The following is a 12,410-nucleotide window of genomic DNA, read 5'->3' on the forward strand; positions in this document are numbered from 1 at the left end:
GCTAATCACTACATTGCTTCATTAAAGCGGTTTCATATTCTAAATGCCAGTCTTTAATTTATGAAATGTTAAAATGGCATCAGCAACTCCTTTTTTGGAGGATAAAAATGGACTGATATAATGAAAATGCATGTAAATCTTTAAGTAACATTTTTATTGTATTTGTGTACTTAGCATTTACTATGTATCAGAATGCTGTATATATTTATTTAAAAAAATAATTTATTAATTTATTTACATTATCAATTAAAAGCAAGAGGGTTAAAATAGCACTGTCTGGTTGGCATTTAATGCCAAGTGAAATGTTTAAAACCAAGATACTAATATTAGAGCTGAAATATGTTTTAAATAGCTAAACAATTATAAACTCATGTTTGAATCAAGGTCACAAAACATTGGGTACTTTGGAAATGGTTCAAATGTCCAGGGAAGGCACATTCATTACTTTCAATTAAGACAAGCTGTTCATTTATTTGAATGTATTCACATCAAGTTCATCTCAGTTGTGTACTGATTCCTCTGATAAAAGGGACAAACATTCATCCACCACATCTATGAACAATATAAAAAACAACAATGCAATAAAAATAACAAAACACAAATAACAAAAAAGTAAGTAATTTGTAAACTTTTCTGCTCTTATCTTGAGGCATACGCTTTTAGATCGTTTTCTGAAAATGGTAAGCTGTCCACATACATAAAGTTTCTCTGAATTTGAAGCTTTCATCAAAGGTAGCACCTTTTATTCTTATGAAATCCAATCCAAGAGTTAGCCAACTAACCAGTAAAAATTGGTTTGTGAGGTATCCGTACAACTTTATAAGTGTTTAGCCCTGGTACATCAAAACCTGGCGAAAGACCGTTTTTGCTGAAGGTGTAAAAGTTAAAGTGCTGCCTGTCCTGGGATTCAAGAGACACAGAGGCAGCATTAACTTTCAGTTGACAAGGGTACTGCTTCTCAAACTTCACTCTAAACACCCTATCCTCCAAATAACTCAGCTTCAAAGTTCTATATTTCATAGGGACCATGTTGTCCACTTGTGGTCCAAACTGCTCCATTGTCAGCACTCCACCTGTGCCAGCTTTGATCTCATAGAATGTTATGTTGTTATATGTAAAGTACCCTACATAGGGAATTGGGTCTGGAGGAGGGATGAGAACATGAGGTGCATTTCTGAAGGCACTTTCCATGGCAGGGATTAGATAACTGTAGGCCTTGGCCACAAGGTCCTCACCCTCAGGTTTGTTCCCAGCCATAAGAATGACCAACCCCAGCTTCAGGCGTGGAACAAGGGAGATAGTGGCTGAATAACCATCTAGATCTCCATCTTTGCGGATGATGTCATATCCCAACTGTTCATTTACCTCCCAAGGTGTGCCCGTTTGATTTGCAAAGTAACTGCTTTCACAGCGGAACAGAGGTGTCAACATGGTTTTGAGGGTGTCAGGCTGTAGAACCTGTCGATAGTAAGCACCCAAAAGCATCATCACCAGTTTGGCCATATCGGCAGGTGTGGAGTACATTTGTCCTGATGGTCTGTACCAGTCAAGATCATAGAGGGGTGCAGGCTGCCCATTTGTATAAACACCTATTGCCATCTGGCTCTCAATCTCTGGGATGATTTCGAAGTTGGTGTCCTCCATTCCCAGAGGTTGCAGGATATTTTCAGACACCCAGCTCTGATAATCCGTCCCTGCTACCTTTTCTGCCAACACATGGGCCAACAGGGAGAAGGCCAAGTTGCTGTAGTGGCATCTAAGGACACCAGAGGACTAGAATTACTTACTCCATTCAGAATCAACAAGTGCACTCATTGCATCTACTTTGGTTAATTATTAACATTTCATCTCATTCATTAAACATTTTCTGAATACATATTTAAAGAGGGAAAAATTGTGTTCTTAGAAAAAATGACTAGTTTACTTTGTTCCAGGGTCAGCCACAAGAACGTCATCTTGTAATAAATCAACAGCAGACTGAGTACTACCTTTCCAGAGTAACGTAGTTGCCCTGAGTCGCCTTGGTAAACCTGTAAATGATCATGAATTAAAAATATTACAAGAATGTGATGGCAGTAATATATGCCCAAAACAGTGTGTAATTCTGGCTGCTTAAGCAGAATTCTGTGGGCACAAAAATGGTTAGCACAACTATTTGTGGCACCTTATATAAACATCAGCTTGGAGTAAGCTGACTACAGTCTCCCAGGCTAGAGGCCCAGGACTGGGGCAATCCCACATCAGTCATTTGATGTCAGGTAACGGAGCTGATTAGGGTAGCCATAGGAACTCCTGGTTTAAAAATGTTCGATCTAATTACTGGTTTCACCTCACACCTTCTTTCTTTTATAGCAACCGTGGGGATCCACTAATTATGCACATGCTAATAATCTAGTACTGACCTAATGGAGACATCATGTGTGTAAAACTGTGATTCTTACCTGACAGCTGACTTGCCATCCTTCTCAGGGTGATGGAGGAGGTTTGGACTTGAGCCACTCTTCCGTTGAACAAAATGCCATTATAGATCGACTTGAGTTGATTATCCCTTCTTTTCCCAAAAGGGTTTTTTATGGTAAAATTCTTCTCGTACTTTCCCAGAGGGTCATCCAGGGAATCCACTTTTCCATCCTCCCAAAGTTTATACAACATCAGTGTGGGGAAGATTTTAGAAAGGCTTGCGATTCTTTTGTGGTATAAATAACAGCAAATTACAAAAAGCCCAGAACTATATTCATAGTAATTGCAGATTAAGAAAGTGGGATACTTTCTTATATTTTTTATTGTCATTGTTTTAAAATATGATGCAAAATGGCACAGCCCCTCTCACAGTACTTTTTAAATAGCTAAAGATCCCGTATTCTATATAGAGGAAAAAGGAAGAAACATTTAATACAGAACTTGACAAGTTGTCCTTATTTATCTGTATTTACCCTATGTAACAAGACCTCAATATATTTCTTCATAAATATTAATAAAACTGTCCAGATATTTCTTTGCAAGAAAATAAATCATCCATAGTGATCGAGAACAAAAAGACAAAAATCAGTAGTGTGCAAAACCACTGTAACCCACCTGTAAACTGTGTACTCATTTGGTGGCGGAGATATGGGGTCACTTCCATTCCTTCTGCCAAAGTTACCATTCCACAATATGGAGTCATTAAATATAACAATTGCAGACATGGCTGGCAGTCTTGTGGCATCAATGCTGGTTCTCAAAAGCACATCCACCTGGAGAATAATGTATATCTAATGGTTATCAAACTTGCCCATACAGAAATCTTTGGCCATATTTGAACATACAGTATATATACAGTGCCTACAGAAAATCATCATACCCCTTTGGAATAGTCACTTTTTTGTCAAAAGTGACTATTCAGTTCAAATACAGTTAAAATATTTATAAATGATAAAAAACTAGAATAACAGGATTTGACAAGTGATCGTAAAGTGATTTAATGGATTTGATAGAGATAATTTTGCTTTAATTTGTTTCCTATAGCTTTGCACACCTAGATTGGGGAATATTTCTCCATTCTTCCTTTCAGAATTGTTTGATTTCAGTCAAATTTCGGGGTGAGTTGCGATAAACTGCTCACTTCAAGTCCATTCACATGTTTTCTATTGGATTGAGGTCAATGTTCTGACTTGGCCATTCAAGGACTTTGACCTTCCTATTCTTAAGCAACTGCATTGTTTTTTTTGGCTGTGTGTTTATGGTCATTTTCGTGCTGAAAGTTGAACAACCTGCCCATCTTCAGTTGTGGTGCCTCAGATTTTCCTTAAGAATTTGAGTGTACATAGCAGCATCCATTTCCCTTCAATCCTGAGCAATTGCCCAGTCCCCGCTGAAGAGTAACACCCCCCTCAACATAATGTTGCCACCACCATGCTTCACAGTAGGTATGGTTCTGGGTGGGGTATTTTTTGTCTCATCTGACCATAAAACCTTTTGCGATATGGCATCAGAATCCTCCAAGTGTTTTTTTTGTTGTTGTTGTTGCAAAGTGCAAACAACAAGTGTGGCACTTTTTTAGAAGAGGGTCCTTTCTTGCCATCCTGCCATACATGCCAGCTTTGTGCAAAGCTTGGAAGATTGTTATCACATACACAGACCGATCACTCAAAAAAGCTTTTAAATCCTTTAAAGTTGCCTTTGGCCTCTTGATAGCTTCCCTGATCAATATACTCCTGGCACTGTCGAACAGTACTCAGAGGGGTTAAAGCTTTTTTTTTACCCTTCTCCTAACCTGTGCCTTTCCACATTTTGATCCAAGAACCATTTTGAAAGCACTGTTCCAACCATGTTGATTTCTTGAAGTCATTACCATGCAATACTAGTAATGGAATCCTTCTGAATCAGCTGGTTTTATTCTGAAGTTATTGAAAAAACACTCAAATTGATGTCAGGTTGGGGCCAGTTAGCTAGGTATGTGATCTGAAAAGTGATTGGTTACACCTGAGCAAGTTTGTACTGTCTACTCTTAGGGGGCTGATCACTTACAGTATCTCCCAGATATTATACTAATTCTGTTACAAGTTATTTTCTCTTTAATGTTGAAGGTTATAATGTATAAATACAGCTGGAAAAGGTTAATTTGAATTTTATTTAAATTTCCAGGGTGCAATGTGACAAATTATAATAATTTTTACAAGGTATGATTACTTCATATAAGCACTATAAATATTATATATATGTACAGTATATACAATTCTAGCATAGATATTTGGACATATATGTAAATATTAAAATTCCACTCTTATTAGGGAAAATGATGAAAGCTACATTTGATCTTCTTTTTAATATTTTTTTATATTCATATTTTAATAATAATTTAATATTAATAATAGAGTGAACTTTTAGCAAAAAAAACAGAATCTTCTTAGATATTCTACACATAATTTCACAAGTCTGACCTTTTCCAAAGCCTCCATGATGACAGGTATTGGGTGTTCCAAAGGCACAGGCTCAGGATACCGTGGGCACATCTTCTCTTCTTTAATTTTTTCTGCTGCTGTTTCATCCACTGTAAAAGTAAAAACATCATATGTAAGCCAAATAGATTTAAACATATAAAGAACTTTCAGCGTGACCTACATTAATTCTAATGTAAACACAACAAATATGAAAGTATGAATTATCATACAGTGGCCCCCCAAAAAGTATTTAGACACTTCTGAACATTTTAACACACATTAAATGTATAAATATGATTGCATGTAAAACCATATATAAACAAATTATTGTCTTCTCTTGAACTTCACTTTTCTTTTACTTCTAACCAACTGGTCCCTTAAATAATTGGAATTTTTAAGTGGATGTATGAAGTCAGTTGTCCTTAAGTTCACATAAGTGTCCTAGCAGAGTAACGACTGTTGTAGTTTTTCACTTTGATATGGACATGTTCCACTAGGTTTGAATCCAAATGCATATTGTTGTAATTTTTAATTTTCTTCTCATATTATTTAAAAGCTAACAAATTCTTTTTGTGTAATGTTTTGCTTGAAAAGAGCACTTTTCCTTTTAAATAACTGCCAGTTGGATTGGGTTAGGTTTAGGGTTTAGACATATTCAGACTTCCATCTACTGTATAAACAAAGCCATTGGTCTCATTCATCATTATGTAATAAAGTGTGGCTCTGACACAGAAAAGAACATGGGAGTGGGTGTTTAGTTTGTAATCATGTATATTACACAAAGTTCTTTTCCCTTCCCCCAAGTGATAATCAGGCTTTTCAGAACACAGTAAGCTAGAAGCCACTATGTCAAGCTACACAGTAAGCTAGAAGCCACTATGTCAAGCTTTGGGTAATCCATAGCCTACCCCTGCATATGATTAATTAAGCATAAGACGATCAAAAAACCAAATGTAAGAATGTTCTCCCATGTTTTAAGTGCTGTCTAAGCACTTCTACCCACTAAGTATAACCTGATTTTCTGTTCATGGGAGCAAAGTTCATGCTATCATTTATTCTATGTATGCATTAACCATCCATATGCTGATATTTGATGACCCTCATACAGCAGACCTTTTTATTTTTGGTCACGTTTACCTGGTTTCATTTTGGGAAGTCTGTACTGCCAAATGAAACAGCCCGTCATAACAAGGGAGAGAAGTAGAAAGAAGACCATGCCTAACTTTGTCCATTTCACTTTCATCTTTGCAGTCTGGTATTCTCCACAGGTCTGCCAGGCTTAAAGAGAGGGGATAGTTTAATATATCTCTGCAACTTCTGGAACTCCATTACCACAGTCTCATTGTTTGTCTCATCTCTCCTATTATTCAGTCACTGTGATTTTGCCAAGCATGACGTGCTCCTGGTTTAACTGGTGGTCCTGGAGCAACATTCCTCAATTCATCAAAGTTCTAACCCAGAACCTAAACCTTACCTATAACCCCTAATCCCTAACATTAACTATCCCTAAAATCAGGGGAAATAATTGTTTGTTAAAACGGTCTCTAACACCAACCCTAACCCTATCCTTTAACTGATCTGAAATGTTAAAACTTTGAACTTTAAAAAATCAGAGAAGACTGTTGTTTTTGGACCGACAAGGAAGTTGATCCAGAAACATTTACTTGGTAAAATCTTGGTCAACCTTTTATTCCCAGTCAAATATTATAAATGCTATGTAACTTGAGATTAGCTTTAAAGGGAATTTGAATGAAAATTGTGTGATAAACGCTACTGAAAATTCTGATACTTCTAATATTTTTTTTTATATGAGAAAGATAAAAAAATAAAACAGCTATGTGTTTGACCATTTGAAATAAAATAACATTGCACATAACATTGATTTAGATGTATTTTATAAATATATAAAATTCAGTTAAATAAATAATAAAATGTCTTACCACAAGATGTATTCCTTTCAGAGACACAAAAATCAGAGCTCCGTATGTTGCAGCCACACCATATGTCTCCAAACAGATACGTATTTCCACTTAGAGACTAGTTTTTATCCAATAACTTTCCCAAATTTAATTGCATGGAAGCTTACAACATAGAGACTTAACCAGTGCATTGCTGCCACTCTCTAGCCATGCTTTAATCTTAACAATAATCCTTTCACTGACTTCTCAGCATGCTCTCAGCCAACTGCTGACCAGCACGTCATAATCTGAAGATATCCTGCTCCATCATACCATATACTTATCCTCACTCCTGATGTTTATACATCCATCCTTTCTGCTCATTTTAGATTTTTATGGCTTGCGAGTGAATGACATTTGTATAATAGGTTTTTCGTAAGCTACATTCTCGAAGTGAAAATCATTATAACCATAGCAATTTTACAGTTTAAGCATGGTTTTAGATGTTTTGAAACACTGGTTTAAAGCACAGTCAAAGGGTTAACATAAAGTTAAGGGTTAACATATATATATATATATATATATATATATATATATATATATATATATATATATATATATATATATATATATATATATATATATATATATATATATATATTAGAACATTGTTATAACATTATTCTAATTTGACATACTGATATGTTGTATGTATTATGTACAAATGATAAAATATATTGTATATTAGCAAATTTAATATTTGTATATAATGTAAGAATAAGATTTCAGTATACTGTATATGTACTATATTTTAGGCTAAAATAAACAAATATCTGTTTGTGACATCTGTATGAATGTACTGTACATTTCTGTTAACCTGTCATGAAAAATACAACATGATATGGAAAATACTGCATTGACCTTATGAAAGATTATAATGTTTTCTTGATTTGAGGAATGTTGTTACATACATTTTCATTAAAAATAAATAAATACATATATAAATAAAAATTTGGAAAAGCTTTACATGAAAAATGGACCAAATTTGGTTTCATGCACACACACAACATACATTACCGCTTGATTATAATGGCTGAGCACTTCTCAGATACTCTCACATTCATTTTCCAATTCTGCTGTTATCACAAGGGGCAGCAAATTCTATTGTATGTTTTATTTTCTTTTTTTCTTTTTTGTCCCCAAATCTCCATCAGAGGTTTGAGTGCAACAACTGTTAGCGTGATGTTACTGTATACTCTAAGATATATACAGCAATATAACAGCAGTATAAAGAAATTATCAAATTCTAACCTCTGCCATTATCTAATTCATGCCTTGTTGATGTACAAATATGAGATGCCTATAGCATTGTTTACATACCTTGGAGCCAGTTCAGTAACAAATTAGGCATGAAGTGGATATCAGTGCCGCAAAGAGAATTATTGACTGGTGGCCATTTGCTTGACTGAACTACTTATTTGATCTTGTCCTTTTGGTTTTGAAGCATGGCAGAGAGCATACTCCCCAGATCCATGCCCCCGGGCTCCATGTCTAAACTGAAAGAGAGATCAATATCATCAGCCCGTCTGTTCAAGCTGTGCCTGCTCTATGCTGGACTCAAATGGCCTACTACATTTCAAATGTAATATGATAAACATATGTCAAACTAGTAATTATACCTGACCAAATCAATTCTGTCACATTCTGTATAAACTGGATGTTGCAAAATATTTATTTCCTTTCATGGATTAAAGGGGGGATGGTGGAACAGTTTATGAGATAATGGTTTACTGTTTTTGAAGCATTGGAATTTTTCATTTTAAAAGGAATCACAGTCTGTTAAAACAGCTTTGGAACTGATTCTACACATGTTTGATATAGAAGTAAATAACTCACTGATCTCGATATCAGTGATTCTCAACTGGTCAGTCACGATCCACAAAATGGGTCACAGGTCTGCTCTGAAAGGGTTGAAAAATGGTAAATGTCAATAATAAAATGCAACTAACCATAAAATCGTGTAGTTAGGATAACTTTGAAAAGGAAGGAGACAATACTTACATTTGTTGTGCCTTGAGTCAAACTCTATGGGGCATATTTACTCATCACTTGGTAGAAGTTAGTCAAAATGGCAGATGCCAACAGGTTGGGTAGGTTGGGTGACATGCCTTCATCCTCAAAAACTATAAAAGTAGTTACACATTTGAATGCTTGAATTTTAAAGGGATAGTTCACCCCAAACTGAAAATTCTCTTATCATTTTCTCACTCTACTGCAATCCCAAATGTGTATGACATTCTTTCTTCTGCTGAACACAAACGAAGATTTTTAGAAGAATATCTCAGAGCTGCAGGTTCATACAATGCAAGTGAATCGTGACCAGAACTTCTAAAGCTCCAAAAAGGACCTAAAGTTAGCATAAAAGTAATCCTTAACACTCCAGTGGTTTAATCCATGTTTTCTGAAGCATTCCAGCTGGATTGGGTGAGAAAAGATCAAAATGTTACTCATTTTTCACTTTACATCTTGCCATTGCAATCTATAGGCACAATCATGATTTTGAACTAAATTACACTTCCTAGAGTTTGACATATGCAGAGCACTTTATGGCGCTATAGGAAGTGAAATCTAGATTGAAATCATGATCGCCAAGGAGACTGTTGTCAAGATTTACAGTGAAAAAGGAGTTCATTTTTAGTCTGTTCTCACTGGATCACTTCATAAGGCATGAATTAAACCACTGGGGAATTATGGATTACTTTTATACTGACTTTATCTTCTTTTTGGATTTTTAAAATGGTGATCACCATACATTTGCATTGTAGGCTATGGACCTACAGAGCTGAGATATTCTCAGTGATGGGCAGTAGCTTCACTAGTTTTTAAATAAAGTAGCTTTTCGGTAGATAAATTATATTTTTGATTAGGTAGCGTGTAGCTTTGACAAATCATACATCATACATCACACTGTTTACTATCACCAGTTTTGAATCAGAACTTTTTTTTCTCTTCAACTTTATTAAACCTTTTCAAATAACAAACAGGCATTATCATTGTTAAACACATCAACAATAAGCCCAAGCAGCATATCAAAAACACAAGAAAAATTATAATAAAATAAAATAACTGAATAAAAATAAAAATTATACAAAAATATGTAAAGCAAATAATAACATAGATTAAATTGCATTTCAGGGGGTTAATACATATACAGTATGTTGCTAGTAATTTAGAGAGTTTTAAGGCACACCTCTATTTTTTTAATTGCTTTAAAGGATTGAAAAACAATTTTTAAATGGCTCAAAACATGGAGAAACTTCAACAAATCAATATTTTTGTAAATAAAACTTGGCCACAATCAACATATTATAACACAAAAATTCAACCTCTTTGTTTTGCATAAAGACACCAAATTTAACAATGTGCTAGTCAACGGCAGGTATTACATTTTTGGTCTTCAACCACTCATACAATCTGTCCCAAAAGGACTTAACAATAGTACAATTGTAGAAAAGATGTTCCTGAGATTCAATATCTTTTTGACAGAATAGGCTACATGCATTACTATCCAAACTAAACCTTACGCTTAGATATTCGATATTCGTTGAAATAAAACCTTTCTTTGAATCAGAACTAAAGATGTCCGTCTCACAACTGAATCGCTCATCTGAGTCGGTTCTTTACAATAAATTGGTCAAAGGCAAAGCGGTCTGAATCGTTTCGCGATTGAATCTGAATGACTCAGAAAGCTCACGTGCGTGCTGCTGAATCATTTGGTGCGCGCTATCACTTGCCAACATGCACAAGGAATATTTAAATATACAGAAAATAAAGATAACGCTGGTTGCAGTGGATTTACAACCAATGGAAAACAAACCTGCAAAACAAACCTGAATCTTTATTAAACTGTAAGCTTTACAGTTTCAAGTGTACATTCAAGTGTACAGCTTGAATGCCACTGCAGGTAAAGATTTTACCACCAAAACAGTAACCTATCAAAATAATTAGAGAAATACAACAAAAAAGTACCATAGCATTACCATGTTTTTTGGACATGTGCAATTACTTGGGAGCCCCATTTTAATACAATATAGGAATAAGGTAGCAATGTAGGGAAGTACCATAGTAGTCTATGAATTCTTTGAATTACCTCGAAGCACCATGTACATTCAGTTGTATATGAATGTGGTATATCAAATATAAAACTACCATGGAAGTACCACGGTATTCTTTGAAGTACTTTGAAGCACCATGTAAATACAGAATAGAAGATATGGTAATTGTATCTCAAAGTACCATGAATACAACTGCAAGACACAGAATTACATGATAAGATGAATAGTATGTACAGAGTTTTTATACGGTGATGTGTGAAGGACATTTTTCAAATGGGTATGGGTTTGCAGAGATCGTAGTATAAATATGAAAACGAAATTTTGAACACATGGGTTTGTATAAGTACCACAGTAATATGAATTTACATGTTTTATACATGCATATTATATTGCACCATTCTGCATACTTTTATACTGTTTTGCACTATGCTGTACCATGGCTTTGATAAACATTATGTGTCTATTAGATGCTTTGTCTATGACAGTATGCTCAGTGCAAATGGTTGAAAAAAATATGAAGTAGCTTAATGTAGCAAGCTACTTTTGGTGTGTAGCTTGTGTAGCGTGTATTGTAATTTGCTATTTTTTCTGAAGTGTAGCTTTTAGCTTAGCTTAACAAATTTTTCTGTTGAGTAGTGGGCAGCTTAGCTTGTTAAATGTTTTGAGGAGCTTGACCAACACTGGATATTCCTCTAAATATCTTTGTTTGTGTTCAGCAGGAGAAAGAAAGCTGTATACATCTGGAATGGCATGAGGGTGAGTAAATTATGAGAGAATATGTATTTTTGGATGAGCTATCCATTTAAGTTTTTTTTTTTTTTTGTTTACTTGGGTTCAATAACCAATTTTGTTACTGTGTTGAATTGCCACAGGATGTGTAATTTAGCTGGGTCAAAAGCAAAATAATTTGAGAGCCAGTTCTCTATATTATTTCCAATCTTTCCATTTTCTTTTTCTGTTTCTTTCTTTAACATATTCTTTGATTGCACACCTTGATGTCCTTCCCCAATCCTGAAGACTGGGGTGCCATCAACTGATACATCCTGCTTTTTCCAGAGCATAATTCCCAGAGGAGCATGTGCATGCTCTTGATATTAAATTACTCATGAAACATTTGTTTGTACTCTAGGATTTGTTCAAGTCTTAAAAGGGCATTCAGTAGTTCTCTAGCTAGCGCTAGCATTGCTCTGCTTCTTGTACTGTAAGTACCAATGTTACAGTGGAGTTAGATGCTATACTGCCATCTTTCGATGTGGATCAGCATGAACATCTCTGCAGCCCCTGCCGGTTCTGGAATAACATTTGCATTTGCATCTGGAAAACGTCGGAGTTTGAGGTAATTTCTAAAGTTATTTATTACTCCTATAATAAAATTGATTTGCCTAAAAACAAACATCAGAAATCAAGTGAACATGCTTCTACTGTTTAGCAAAGATTATTATTGTCCCTCATATCTGTCTATGTGTCACGTTATTTCT

General features: G+C 35.0%; 1 protein-coding gene across 2 annotated transcripts; it reads right to left on the minus strand.

The window, feature by feature from the left end:
• Positions 1-552: 552 nt before the first annotated feature.
• LOC127618670 (putative beta-lactamase-like 1) lies at positions 553-8,346 on the minus strand. Of its 2 annotated transcripts, none has more exons than XM_052091258.1 (7): positions 8,198-8,346; positions 6,057-6,197; positions 4,920-5,029; positions 3,076-3,233; positions 2,442-2,686; positions 1,925-2,030; positions 553-1,756 (listed from the first exon to the last, which is right to left on the minus strand). In XM_052091258.1, the coding sequence occupies exons 1-7, from the start codon at positions 8,226-8,228 to the stop codon at positions 778-780; spliced, it is 1,770 nt and encodes a 589-aa protein (XP_051947218.1). In that variant the 5' UTR covers positions 8,229-8,346; the 3' UTR covers positions 553-777. The 2 variants fall into 2 exon arrangements, with proteins under 2 accessions (XP_051947218.1, XP_051947219.1); XM_052091259.1 differs by lacking the exon at positions 8,198-8,346 and adding an exon at positions 6,860-7,028.
• Between the last annotated feature and the right edge of the window lie 4,064 nt (positions 8,347-12,410).

This window comes from Xyrauchen texanus, chromosome 25, assembly GCF_025860055.1.
Source record: "Xyrauchen texanus isolate HMW12.3.18 chromosome 25, RBS_HiC_50CHRs, whole genome shotgun sequence".
Lineage (NCBI taxonomy): Eukaryota > Metazoa > Chordata > Actinopteri > Cypriniformes > Catostomidae > Xyrauchen > Xyrauchen texanus.

Coding starts and splice junctions, on each gene's coding strand:
- LOC127618670 (XM_052091258.1), bottom strand. CDS start 8,228: ATGCCTAATTTGTTACTGAACTGGCTCCAAG. Junction 3,234..4,919: donor TCATGGAGGCTTTGGAAAAG/GTCAGACTTGTG, acceptor ATTATTCTCCAG/GTGGATGTGCTTTTGAGAAC. Junction 2,687..3,075: donor AATGAGTACACAGTTTACAG/GTGGGTTACAGT, acceptor ATACCACAAAAG/AATCGCAAGCCTTTCTAAAA.